This window comes from Gorilla gorilla, chromosome 18 (genome assembly GCF_029281585.2).
Source record: "Gorilla gorilla gorilla isolate KB3781 chromosome 18, NHGRI_mGorGor1-v2.1_pri, whole genome shotgun sequence".
Classification (NCBI taxonomy): Eukaryota; Metazoa; Chordata; class Mammalia; order Primates; family Hominidae; genus Gorilla; species Gorilla gorilla.
Genome location: NC_073242.2, coordinates 90,750,390 through 90,763,903, shown reverse-complemented (window position 1 = coordinate 90,763,903; position 13,514 = coordinate 90,750,390). Strand labels below are relative to the sequence as shown.

Here is a 13,514-nt window from a genome sequence, read left to right as displayed (position 1 = left end):
AAATTGTGTTTATTTGCTTTTGGCTGTAATATCAGTGAGAGTTATTCAGCATTTCCATTTTGAGTAAATGTATATCTTTCAGTAATCAACATGAGAAAGCAGGTTAGCAATTATTATATACAATGTGACTGCAATTCATGAGATGAGGATGAATGACAGCGAAATATTTCAACTTGGGGGTGAAAGTTTGAGAACTGTGTATCTAACGTGGGACCAATCACTTCTCACTGACCAGTTTTACTTTGAACTGAAGTATATTCTTAAGTATTGCTTAACTGTTGCTCCAGACAACCAGTATATACCTCCATATAATTAACTGACACGTGCAAAATGGAGCACATGCTTTTATGACTTCTCATTTTGTTCTTATTATGTAACCACTATAGATCTTCTCTACAGAATTCTAATGTATGTGGCATATCTCCTCCGGGTAGTAAATAGGGCTTTTGCTCTATCTTAATGTGAATGCTCTAGGCCATGAATGACCCTCTTTTTAGGTACTTGTGGGAATCAACAAAGTGCATTGTTTTGCAACTGTGTTGTCATACAGTCTATCTTTTAATACAGAGCTTCTCAAACATGTGTTTCAAATATGATGACATTTTATCCAATCAAATTTGCTTAACCTATTATCAGGCTAAATAAAGAAAATCAAGCTTATATATGGTATATGGAGATGAGATAATATGTGCCTTCGGAAGGGACACTTAAAGATTATTTTTGTAAAAGAAATATTTTGCATTTTTAAGGTGATGACGGTAAAACCTGGGACCAAGGGGTCCATCAGGGGGTCCCATTCATTCAACCTGTTATGGTTGTCCTGGTCCATGCTGATTGAAAAAGCGCAGGCCGGGCGCAGTGGCTCACGCCTGTAATCCCAGCACTTTGGGAGGCCTAGGCGGGTGGATCACGAGGTCAGGAGATGGAGACGATCCTGGCTAACACGGTGAAACTCCGTCTCTACTAAAAATAAAAAAAATTAGCCTGGTGTGGTGGCTGGCACCTGTAGTCCCAGCTGCTCGGGAGGCTGAGGCAGGAGAATGGCGTGAACCCGGGAGGCGAAGCTTGCAGTGAGCCGAGATAGCGCCACTGCACTCCAGCCTGGGTGACAGAGCGAGACTCCGTCTCAAAAAAAAAAAAAAAAAAGTGCGGAGACGAGTCAGGGAGAAAGCCTGAGCAGTCCATTGAAGTTGGGATTGTCTTGAGGTTTGCAAAGGGTTCATGAACTAGAAAAACAAGTGTTATTTGGGCAGTCATTTTGAAATGATGCAAATTATTGTGATTTTTACCTTTTTCAGATAATTCCCTCAGTATTTTGGCAAAGCATAATGGATTCAACCGCCAGAAGCAAGAAGTCTATCTTTTACCAATCATAATCAGTGATAGTGGAAATCCTCCACTGAGCAGCACCAGCACCTTGACAATCAGGGTCTGTGGCTGCAGCAATGACGGTGTCGTCCAGTCTTGCAATGTCGAAGCTTATGTCCTTCCAATTGGACTCAGTATGGGCGCCTTAATTGCCATATTAGCATGCATCATTTTGCTGTTAGGTACGTATTTCCTTCATAGCCTACCGGTCACCCTTTTTCTGATTTATAAATGACTGTAAATAAGGACAGAAAACTCTGATCTACACAGGCAAGAGCATTCCGTTGGGGAAGAGGAACTTCCTTTCCTTCTCCACATTTTGAGATCTCTAATAAGTGAAGAGAAAAAGGGTTGTGATAGTAAATGTCCAAATGAAGAGGACTTTCAGTGCCTTTTTCAATTCCATCACCAATAAAACGATGAACAAGGCATAATGGTGGTGGCAGTGGAGAAGGGCTTTTACGTCGTTACAACACCATCTATTGCATAAGAACTCTGGGTGTGAGGCACACCAGTTCACTGCAACAGCAGGCTCTGCTATGCCCACAATAGTGTTTCATTGTAGTTTGGGTTGCTGAGTCCATCGGATCCCAAATTTGGTGATATAAAAAGAAAGCAAATAAGCAAACTAAAAATAAGTTTTCTTCAAAATACCATTGCATTTCTCTGATATTTTCCTTGATATAAACATCAATTTAAAATGATGATTGCAAAATAAGATTCTATAATCTTTTAATTAAAAAAGTCCAATTATAACAATGAGATTATACAATAGGAAAATAGAAAAACATGAGAGTCATATCTTATACTACCCTTGAGGAACAAAACACCATAAAGACGGTATCAGTTACTGTCTTTCTTGTTCCATCTGTCTTGCTCACCCAGTGCCTTGGATTTAAGCATGACTTTGATGACATATGTTGCTCCATTAGCCCACATTTGATTTGGCCGATCTGGCTAGTTGGGTATGTTTTCCTTGCCCTTTTCTCACATTCAGGTTTCTCTTCCCAGCTAGAGGCATTCCAGCCCTCCCGCAAGACAAGTTGCCCATGCAAATTTGACATTCACTTTTTTATAAAAGAACATAATTTAATTGGAGAGTGCCTTGAAAAACTGTGAAAGCCCAAGGACCTAGTTTACTCCTTTTTTTTTAATAGAAGGGAGCTTTGGAACCAAAGGATGTTAAAGGACTTGCTTGAAACACATATCAAGCTAGTCATACTTTGAGTGCTATTTTCTATTTTGTGCCACTCACTCTAATGATCATAAAAGTATAAAATGTAACTTTCACCATGAATACATGCATGCCAATTCTTTTAACCCAGCTCTATCACCATTTAATAAGCCAATAATCTGGAACAGTTTTTACTCAAAATTTAATGTTCATCCTTCAGAAAGATGTTTAGCTTAATTTTCTAGTAAATATTATTAAAGGTGTATGCTCATACAATTTTGTAAAAATACCCCTCTCTGCTACCATATATAGTGTGTTGCTTGTGAAATTATATGCTTGTTTGGCTGACTGTTATTTAATATTTTTCCTCTAGTCATCGTGGTGCTGTTTGTAACTCTACGGCGGCATAAAAATGAACCATTAATTATCAAAGATGATGAAGACGTTCGAGAAAACATCATTCGCTACGATGATGAAGGAGGAGGGGAGGAGGACACAGAGGCTTTTGACATTGCAACTTTACAAAATCCAGATGGAATTAATGGATTTTTACCCCGTAAGGATATTAAACCAGATTTGCAGTTTATGCCAAGGCAAGGGCTTGCTCCAGTTCCAAATGGTGTTGATGTCGATGAATTTATAAATGTAAGGCTGCATGAGGCAGATAATGATCCCACAGCCCCGCCATATGACTCCATTCAGATATACGGCTATGAAGGCCGAGGGTCAGTGGCTGGCTCCCTCAGCTCCTTGGAGTCCACCACATCAGACTCAGACCAGAATTTTGACTACCTCAGTGACTGGGGTCCCCGCTTTAAGAGACTGGGCGAACTCTACTCTGTTGGTGAAAGTGACAAAGAAACTTGACAGTGGATTATAAATAAATCACTGGAACTGAGCATTCTGTAATATTCTAGGGTCACTCCCCTTAGATACAACCAATGTGGCTATTTGTTTTAGAGGCAAGTTTAGCACCAGTCATCTATAAACTCAACCACATTTTAATGTTGAACCAAAAAAAGATAATAAAATAAAAAAGTATATGTTAGGAGGTTATAAATCTTGTGGAGTGTGAATTAAGTATGTGGAGTGTCTAGAAGTCCTTGGATATTTGATATTTACCTGACCACCACAGACAAAGATTGGGATCCTGGCTAATCCTTAGATAAATTGTTTAAATAGAGGAAAAAATCATAATTAAAAGGTGCTTTCTTAGAAAAAAAAATACGGACCTGCAAGGAATCTGCTGCTGATATGTGTCTTCTGCAAGGATTTTTATGAATGCAAATGGTTTTTTCCCCTTCACCAATAAGGATCCCGCCACAAATGATAAAGCAATACTTGGTCTGCTGTACATTATAACTTTTTGGAGTTTTGAGAGGCCTCCTAGATTATACAGTACGGTGACCACACATTGTACATAATTGTTGGCCCCACTCACCAGAGACTGAATAGCATCTTTAAATATTGTGTCGAGCCTTAAAATATTCACATGTTCGTAATCCATTCCAGGGTGGGGCTTGCCAATTCAGTGGTGGGAGGAGAGAAATCCCATTCAAACACGCTTGTTTTCTAGAAGCAGGATTCCTCGTTCCCTCCTCTTCATCTTCTTCCACAAGGACACAAAGATAAACTGTATCACACAGTGGACTACATAAGAGACAGATGGTTTTATTGCTAGCGCGTGAATTTATTTGTTTAATCCTCGAAATAAATATTTTATTGATGTCCATTAATGCTTTTATTTATTAAGGTTGGTAATCTATAGATTAAGGGGATATATGGGAAAAAACTAAATTATATCCATTAATAATCCTTTAGATTGTTTTATATAAATATATATACAATGAATGTTTAATACATGTACATTTTGATGAGATGAGTATGGCAGGCAATATTATCGAAAGGAGAGCTAATAGTCTCTTTACAGTAGAAAGTGTTATTGTAACTGGTGATGGCAGGAACAGCATTTTCCCAGAGAAACTTTTGGACTGTTTTCTATTTTGTTCATAATCCTAGTATTTGGTGTTTTTACTACAAGCACAAACATCCTAAAGTATATTGATTCCTGTGAATACTTAAACTCTAGACTTTTAGATACCTACATCATGCCCTGCCCAATAAACATGCTTCAATTTACCCCCACAGTTTTAGAGCAGGAACTGATTTGTACATAATTTCACTGTTTACGTTTTTAGCACTCCTATCCCTGATCTTCATGGTGATGCACAGAATGTCTTAGACTCCAAAAAGGAACAGCACTAGAAGATGTGAGCATATTTAATTTGTAATGCAAACCTGCCATTTAGGAGTAGAAAATGTATGATAAAACTCAAGTATTACATGCAGATCATTTTAATTTTCTACTTTGCTTTAATGCAATATTGTTTATTCACTCCATGTATTGTATTCAGAGAAACTCCTGTATTGTTTCCTACTTTGTGAAATATATTTTTATAAATACCTTTGTTGTCATTAATTTTTTTTTCAATCAGTGGAAGATCTATTAACAGAATCATCAACTCAAACTAAAATTCTAGAATACTCAACCAAATCATCCCAAGGGTCACTTTTGTTTGTAAGACTCTTTATTATAAAGAAACAGAGAAGAGAAATGGCTTGCCAGTGATCACACAGCAAGATACCAGCAGGGACATAAAAGGAACATGGAACACCTAAAGGCTAGCCCTGCTGTGTCATTTGGGTCCTTCTGGAAGCAGACGCATTGGGCAGGGAAAACATTCAGACAAGTTTGCAGACCTAAAACTTGTAACAATAGAGGGATTGGGAGCAGGATTTGGCAAGAGAGTCTTAGACTGCAGTGCAGACCTGGCAAAATCTCTGCCAGTCTGACAGGGGGTTCTAGAGTGAAAACACATCCATTAAAGCAGTCAGGCTGTGGTCCTCTGTCATCTCAGTCATTGGTGTGGGGCTGCTAAGAAGAGAACGGTTTTTGACTCAAAAACTGAACGCACCAACTTCTAGAGGCTACCTTCACTGTGACAGATACAGCATGTTTAAATACTATACTAACAATTTATAACTATCCAGTGGCTTAATCAACTTTTTATTGAGTTTCTGTTGCTGAGAATAAGTCATCTTTTATGCGTATTATTACGGCTAGTGAACACTTTTTCTTGAGGTCAAAGGGATGGTCCAACATGACTTTAAAATATACTAGGACTTGGCACAGTGTCTAAAACAAGTGCTTTGTGAATGTAAATTATTAGTAGTAGTTGCCGTAATAATCAATCGTAATATTCCAACTATCTTACACCTTCCAAACCAAGGAGAGATTATTATGTTTTATGTATCTCTTGAACACCAGACTCATTTCTAGTGTACTTTGAAGTGCCCAAAGATTATAGACACACAAATATGTCTAACAGAAAAATTACAGTATTTTTTAAGGAGTATAAAATCTGTATCCTCAGATATTGGTAATCAACAGGATAATCTTCGTACAGTGGTTTCTGTGAGCAGGAGATAATGTCTGCTCTACCAGTTGCCCAAATATCGCCTAAGTATTCTCTTTGCCTAGGAACACAGAATGAAAACTTGCATCTCTTGCTGACTTTCTTTGCCACCACAGTGTCAGCATTTTGTGTTTAAAAGCCTATTTCAGGTCTTGTAACATAGAATAAAGTGACTAATACCTTGATCCTAATAAGATTGACCTATACTTTTAGAGTGTCATGAATTAAACTAAAAATCTCAGGAACTATCTCTCTCTTTCTCTCTTTCTTTCTCTCTCTCTCTCTCTCTCTCTCTCTCACACACACACACACACACACACACACAACAAACAAACAAATAAAAAACACACATTTTGACTTGAAGTTTTACTTTAGTAATAGACTTGCCAGGACTTTCCCAGCCAAAAGATATCAATAAGATTCCTAACATTTTCTAAGATTCAAGTATCCCATGCTCAATTTGTTAAATAACACATTTTAAAAACTTTATTGAAATGACTATATTTTTAAAGCTATGCGCACTGTTGTCTGTTTCATCAACATTGACGTAGCAGAAACAAGAGTACTCTCTGCTAAATAGGGAAGAATGATTAAGTTGGAGCCAAGTGAGACAAAGTTATCACCCTCTGCCTACCTCACAATTCAAGGTTCCCACCTAGGGAACTGATGCATCCCTGGGTGATTGGACACAACATGGGATCAATTCAGCCTCTACTCTGCCTATGATTTGATCAAATCATATTAGCAAAATGTCTCTTAAACATCCATATATGAATATTAAAGAGTATTAAGGGGGCATTTCTTAACAATATTTTTATAAGTATAGTTATAAGTTTCTAAACATTTATAATACGATGACTAAAATATGCTATTTTTAAATTCATGTGTTAACCTTGCCACACAGAATTATGACTTCTAGGGTGTAAACTTTAAAGTGAAACTGTTTTGAAAAAAATCTGCAGTTAAGTGTATGTGTATACATAGAAGAAAAGGAAACTTAGATTTACTGGTATCACCAGTGAAGCAAGAATGCTTAGAAAGATACAAATGTGTCTTTGGGAGAGTCTGCTTAATCAGATGCTTAAAGCAAGACAAGTCTCTGCATGAGACTTAGAAATCTCCTAGGAGCAGCTGGATTCCACACTGAGACTCAGCAGAGTTCTGGGCTATGCTGTATTTTGGAAAAGGAAAAGCCGGTGCTGAGAGCTAAGTAGCCAATTACTCTTTATAGCCACATAAGGACTGAAGGCAAGTAGGCCCTTCCAACAAGTTGTATTATGCGATCACTGGCTTTGCAGGGAATCTCACGAATGTATAACCTTCTGATTGCCTTTTTGATTGAAAGTTCCATCTGAGATCAGGGCAGTGTAACCAGTAATAAGATTTCAAAAAAATCCCATCACTGGCACTGTCGGAAAGGCTAAGCATGACTGAAATCCTATCATTGTCAGTCAAAAAGATAAGGTAACAGCGGGCATCACTATAAAAGCTCTATAAATGCACAACTTAAACATGAATATCAACATTAAAAAGAATATATATATCCTCATACATATATTTATAAATATATTCATATATATAAATATGCACACATATACACAATTAAGTTACTGGGGATAATTTATAGTTTTAATTTTTCATCTCATAATCTCACGCACTGCCAACAAATTGAAATTGTGGCTCTCTGTTTTCATGAATCTAACCTTGAATTTGAAAGAAGTTGAGTTGAGGGTAAAGGGTTTTAAAAGCAGCTTTTTATTTGTGAACAGAATAATGGCTCATAATACCTGGGATTAGAATTAAATATGTCACGTTGTGAGGCTGTACTTAGACTTTTTAAATGTCATTGTATTTTTTTGTGGACAAAATAATTGTAGAATATATTTTGCAGGAAATACTTTTCTATATTTTTTCAATTTCAATACTGTTTTATTTGCTATAAAAAGTGTCTTTGCACTGTTACTCAGCCAAACAGTGTTGAATGTATTATTTGCCCTTGTAATTATTGCTTCTTATGATAATTGTAGAAGAGCATGTCTTTATGATCTATCATTTAAAAATACATTTATTGTCATTGTAGTTTTAGTCAACACAAATTTATGGATTACATGGTATACTGTTGCTATTGAAGATATTCTAGTCCTAGTATTTTGAGCACAGACCTAGCGTTATGGAGGACATAAAATTTAAAAATTTCCTGACTTGATGGACTATCTGAGGAACAAGAATTTTGTCTGCCACATTTATTGAGTATCTATCAGTACAGAAATTAAGCTACATGGTTGATACAGAAAGATTAAATACAGTAGCATTCTCAAACTTATTTTCTTTATTTATAAAATGTACCTAATCAATCTCATAAGAACTAATTGTTGAATTTTTTTTTTTATCAATGGATAAATACTATTTGAGTCTGGGTTTAAGTTTGGTTGATCTGACACTAAATCCCCTTAACTTTCAACTAAACAGTTATCTCTGTAATTATGAGACTTTTGATGATAAGAAATAGAAACTAAGTTATATATAGTGCTATGGAAGTACTGAGGAGGAAGTAAGGGACCCCATATGGGAAGACTCAAGAAGGCGTCACGGTGAAATTTTCCAAAAAGATGGGAACTCAACAATGGGTGCAACAGAAATCATAGCTTTTCCAAATACTAAAAGGGAAAATTATAAAAAGCACCAATGGCACATTTTTGGACATTCAGAAAGATCCAGAAATTAGGTGCTTATAGGACACTCTAGGTTTGCCAAATTGTAGTTATATGGATAGGAAAAATGAAGTTCAGAAACGTTATAAGGAATTTTCAGGGTTAAATTACACATCAAATATGTGAGAGAAACAGAAATTACATGCTGGTATTTGGGGTCATCTCCTGAGTTGTAATGTTGTAAGTGTTTTTGTATGTATTCTCCTCCTTCCTTTATGTGTGGAAGTTTCATCTAGGTCTCAAGGTTAGTAGGCATTTGCTGGTGAAAATAGTGCCTTTGGGTACTATTTCCCCAACTTGAGTTACCTGCCACCATCTAATTCACATCTTGAATGCAAGTATTATTTCTTGCAAGTATCCCTACTAATAGATAATAGATATTTCTATTATTATCCACAGATTACAGAAGAGAGTTGCTAGGAGGAATATCACAAGATGCTGTCTGAAGAGAAAGACTGTGGAAAACCATGGCTTCAATGAACTCAGAGGTCAGGACCAGAAAAGGAAATGAGAGGTCACCAAAGCCAAATGTTAATTTCTTGGGATTTCTTCTGTACATGCAAAGAACTTCAGGCCATCCTATGATTCCTCAAAAATAAGAGGAAAATTTTAACAATTATGCTCTAAGATGGAACATCACAATTTAGGAGTCATTGGGATCACCCCCCAAAGCCAAATGTTAATTTCTTGGGATTTCTTCTGTACATGCAAAGAACTTCAGGCCATCCTATGATTCCTCACAAATAAGAGGAAGATTTTAACATTACGCTCTAAGATGGAACATGACAATTTAGGAGTCAATGGGATCACCCCCCCCCCCGACCTTTCCAATGTTACTCTGCTTTAACTACAAATATGTCAAATGGTTTTCTAATTTTTCTTTAACTTAACCTCTAAAGTTTGAGAGCTATGTCATCTTTGTCAAGTCTGATTGTTGAGTATGTGAATGGATGTTTTTGGCTCAATGTTAGAGCCAAAATTTATAAATAATAATTATTTATATATAATGATATTCCAAATAAACTTTAAGAAAGAGCTTTAAACATAAAAATTCTTTTCTATAAAATACATACTAGGTACTATGCTAGTAACAGTAAAAGGATATACCCAACACACTTCTCTTGCCTTTCAAGACATGGAATTAAATTAGATAAAGTATAGAAGCAAATAAATGATAAAACATTTGATTTGGCTATCCTGTGGAAGAACTGAGCAGACAGTGTTTTTAAAGCACAGAGAAAGAATATTTATCTAAGTCTACCAAGACAAGATATCTTCCTTGAGGCTGTGTTAGAATGAGTCCTGGAGGGAAGCAAATCTTAGACAGGGAGTATCAAAAACTAATGCCAGTTTGAGGTCCTGACACCTGAAAATAAATGGTGATGTGAGAGGATCTCTCAATGGGCTTCATTATTGTGTTTCTCAATGTATGAAATTCTCCAGGTTACAAAAACAATCAGTATCCTTATTTATTTAAGAAATAAGTACCAAAGATTTCCCATTCATTTGGGTGCTGGGAATACAGCATTGAATAGGACAAAGAAGGTTTTTTGTTTTGTTTTTTTTTCAAAGAGCTGGTAAAATGGAAAAAATGTAAATAAATAGAAATAAAAAAACTTGATACGATAGAACAAAACAGATGGATGAGAAACTAAATGTTTTACTTACAGTGGACAGAATGATATTTGAGTTGCCATGTGAAGTTTTTGTAATCAAGGAAAACCATAGTAAAGGGTTTGGGAATGTTTATGTTAGTTGTTCTCCTGGACTGAATCAGTGGCATATACAAGAATGAATATGAGGTCCAGATTATAGTGGTTAAAGGTGAAAGAGATGCAACAGATGTGGAAACCTGGGAAGAGACCATATTATCCAGGTTCTTGTCAACCAAGATAAGAAGCTCATGTTTACTTAATGTAAAAGAGAAGGCAATTGAAGGGATCTAAAAGCTGGGGTATGATATGATCTGATTTCTATTTTAAAAATAATCACTCTGGCTCTATATGAAAATCAGATTGTAGGAGACATGAATGAAAGTGGGAAACCCAGACAGAAGATGTTTATCATAAGCCAAGGAACATATTATCTTGACTTTATGGAGTGGTAATACAGTTAGAAGAAATACCCAGAATTCACATATATTTTGGATATAAAATTGGTAGTAACAGTGGTTGAATTACATGCTCAAAATAAAGATGGAATCTAAAAATAACTCCTAGAGTTTTTGGCTTGAAAACTGTGTAATTCGTGGGGCCAATTACAAAGTTTAGGAAGATGAGAAGTGAATTTGTTTATCAAAGGCTGACTTCCTAAGTTCTCTAATAATGGACAACAGAAAAGGATAATAGAAATAAGAGTCTTTGTAGAAATTATTACATGGGGTATGTTAGGGACTGTATTAGTCAGGGTTCTTCAGAGACACAGAGCCATTTGGTGAGAGAGAGTTTTTAGGAGGAATTGGCTCATGAGATTATGGTGGCGGATAACTCCTATGATCTGTTGTCTGCAAGCTGGAGGAAAACCAGTATTGCAGTTCTGTCTGAGTCTTAAGGCCTGAGAATCAGGGGAGATAAGATGTAAATCCCAGTCTGAAGTCAGGAGAAGATGAAATAAGATATTCCAGGTGAAACAGGCAGAAAAAAGGGAACAATTCTCCCCTTTCTGTTCTTTATGCCTTCAGTGTATTAGATGAGACCCATATATATTGGGGAAGGCAATCTACTTTACTGAGCCCATTGATTCAAATGCTAACCTTATGTGGAAACACCAACACAGACACACCCAGAAATAATGTCTAATCTGTGCATCCTGTGGCCTAGTCAAGTTGCCATATAAAATTTACCATCATAGGGATCATCTAGAAAACATTGCTACACTTTGATTTTTTCTATATATCAATACCTGAGTCAATGAAGGTCACAAGAGACATGATACATTTCAGAAAGAAAAGGTCAGTCAGACTGATAATTTTATATATTTTAGCTTTCTAGAAATTAAAAAAATAAAGGCTCCACTTCAGTTAGTTTGTTCATTCTTGGCTGAAGTATGATGGATTCACTTACTGGAAATATTAGTTAGTGGAAATGAGGAGATAATATCTCAAAACTTTTAATGTATGCTTACCTAAAAGTAGAAAAAAAGACACATATAGCTTTCTCTATAAACATAACACATTGTCCAGAAAGCATTCCAGAGATATACCCTTTCTCTTTGGACTGAATACTAAATCTCAAGAGAAGAAACATTTGGTCTTTGTGGTTTAGGTATGATAAAAATTACAAAAGAAACACACTCAAACAAATCATTTTTGTTGGTTTATTGCTACTTACTGATAAAGTTATCTGGTTGTTTGGAAGTTTAGGGTTTTGGCACTTAATTAATGTCGGGTGCGTAGAATTGAAGCAATATCCGTTGGGAGAGAAAAGTCTTATGCAGAGTAAGTATAAGAAATTCTTATATTAAAAGCTTATTTATGAGAATGCATCTAATCTGTCATGCACTTATGCTATAAGCCCTGTGCTACATGTGTGGGGCTTGGACAAAGATAGAAAGACATCCTTTTTCTTCAGAGATTACTGTCTTCTGTAGTAGTTTGACACAGCTCTTGTTTTTAAAATAATAGCATTATATATATATATATATATATAAAATGCATGTTTTAGTACTTTCAAATTGCCATAAAAATACTGATGCAAAATAATGAATGCTTAATGAGTTTATGGATAGAAACATATTTACTGAGCTACGCCATAAAAAAAAATTAAGAATTCCATCAGTCATTATGGTGAGAGATGGAACATACAAAAGTGATATCACAAGTGCAAGGCAGGAAGGCCTGAAGACCCAGAGTCTAGAAAATGCATTGTGTGTGTCTTAAAACCTGGCAGGAATAAAGTAAAAACAGAAAATTACAGATACACTAATTTTTGCTATGAAAACATCAATAGAAACTAATAGTGTATTAATAAGTAATACCTCTTGTTTTAATATGGTTCATCCTAGGAATAGAAAGATAATTTTATAAAATAGTTAATTGAGTATCAAAGACAAAAATACATACGTATGAACATTTCTGTAGGTGTATTTTTAAAAAGTGTGATAAAGTTCATGATCTACTTAAGATAAAAACCCTCAGAAAACTAAGCATTATGCATAAATGAGAATGTCCTTAAATTGATAAAGGGTAATCAACCCAAATTTTATAGTAAATAAAATAGTTAATAGAGAATTGTAAGGGAAATTTATTTAAGATGAAAATAAGAAAAGAAAGGCTGTCCACATTGCTTTGGTTCAATATAATATTCCAAGTCCTGACTACCACCAATATCCAAAGAAATGCTAAAGTAGGAACAAAGCTTTAAAACTTTATAGAAAAGTGGGGAACTGTGCCATTATTTACAGATAATGTTGTCATACACATAGAAAGTTAACAGATTAAATAGACAAACTATGACTACTAAGCAAGTATTTCAGCAATGCCACTAAATCTGAATGATTTATCTGATGAAAGGAAAATGCTAATGATGTCAATTATATTAGTAATTTTTATTCTATTAGAATCAAAATGTTAACAGAAATTTGTAACCAATTCAATATTTTGTTTTTAAATTTGATTTTAGTATTTGTTGAGCTCTATAATTTAATTTAAGTAAGACTAGTGAAGAGATAAGGAAGGAATAGTATTACACTACCAGGTAAAAGAAACTTACCACCAAGCTATAAAAAATAAAACAAGCAAATGACAATGCACAAAAAAATGAGCAATAAAAACATATATGGAAATCT

At 35.4% G+C, this 13,514-nt stretch overlaps 1 protein-coding gene across 2 annotated transcripts in view; it reads left to right on the top strand.

Moving 5' to 3' along the window:
• CDH8 (cadherin 8) overlaps positions 1-12,347 on the top strand; it is a 382,846-nt gene extending 370,499 nt beyond the window's left edge. Inside the window, exons 11-13 of one of the 2 annotated variants that reach the window (XM_055364446.2) lie at positions 1,299-1,550; positions 2,916-3,098; positions 9,129-12,347. In XM_055364446.2, coding sequence (XP_055220421.1) covers positions 1,299-1,550; positions 2,916-3,098; positions 9,129-9,175 — 482 coding nt within the window. In that variant the 3' untranslated portion in view covers positions 9,176-12,347. Of the gene's footprint in view, positions 1-1,298; positions 1,551-2,915; positions 5,006-9,128 lie in introns of those variants that run through there. The other variant, XM_019012882.4, reaches the window with a different exon arrangement.
• Positions 12,348-13,514: the final 1,167 nt, after the last annotated feature.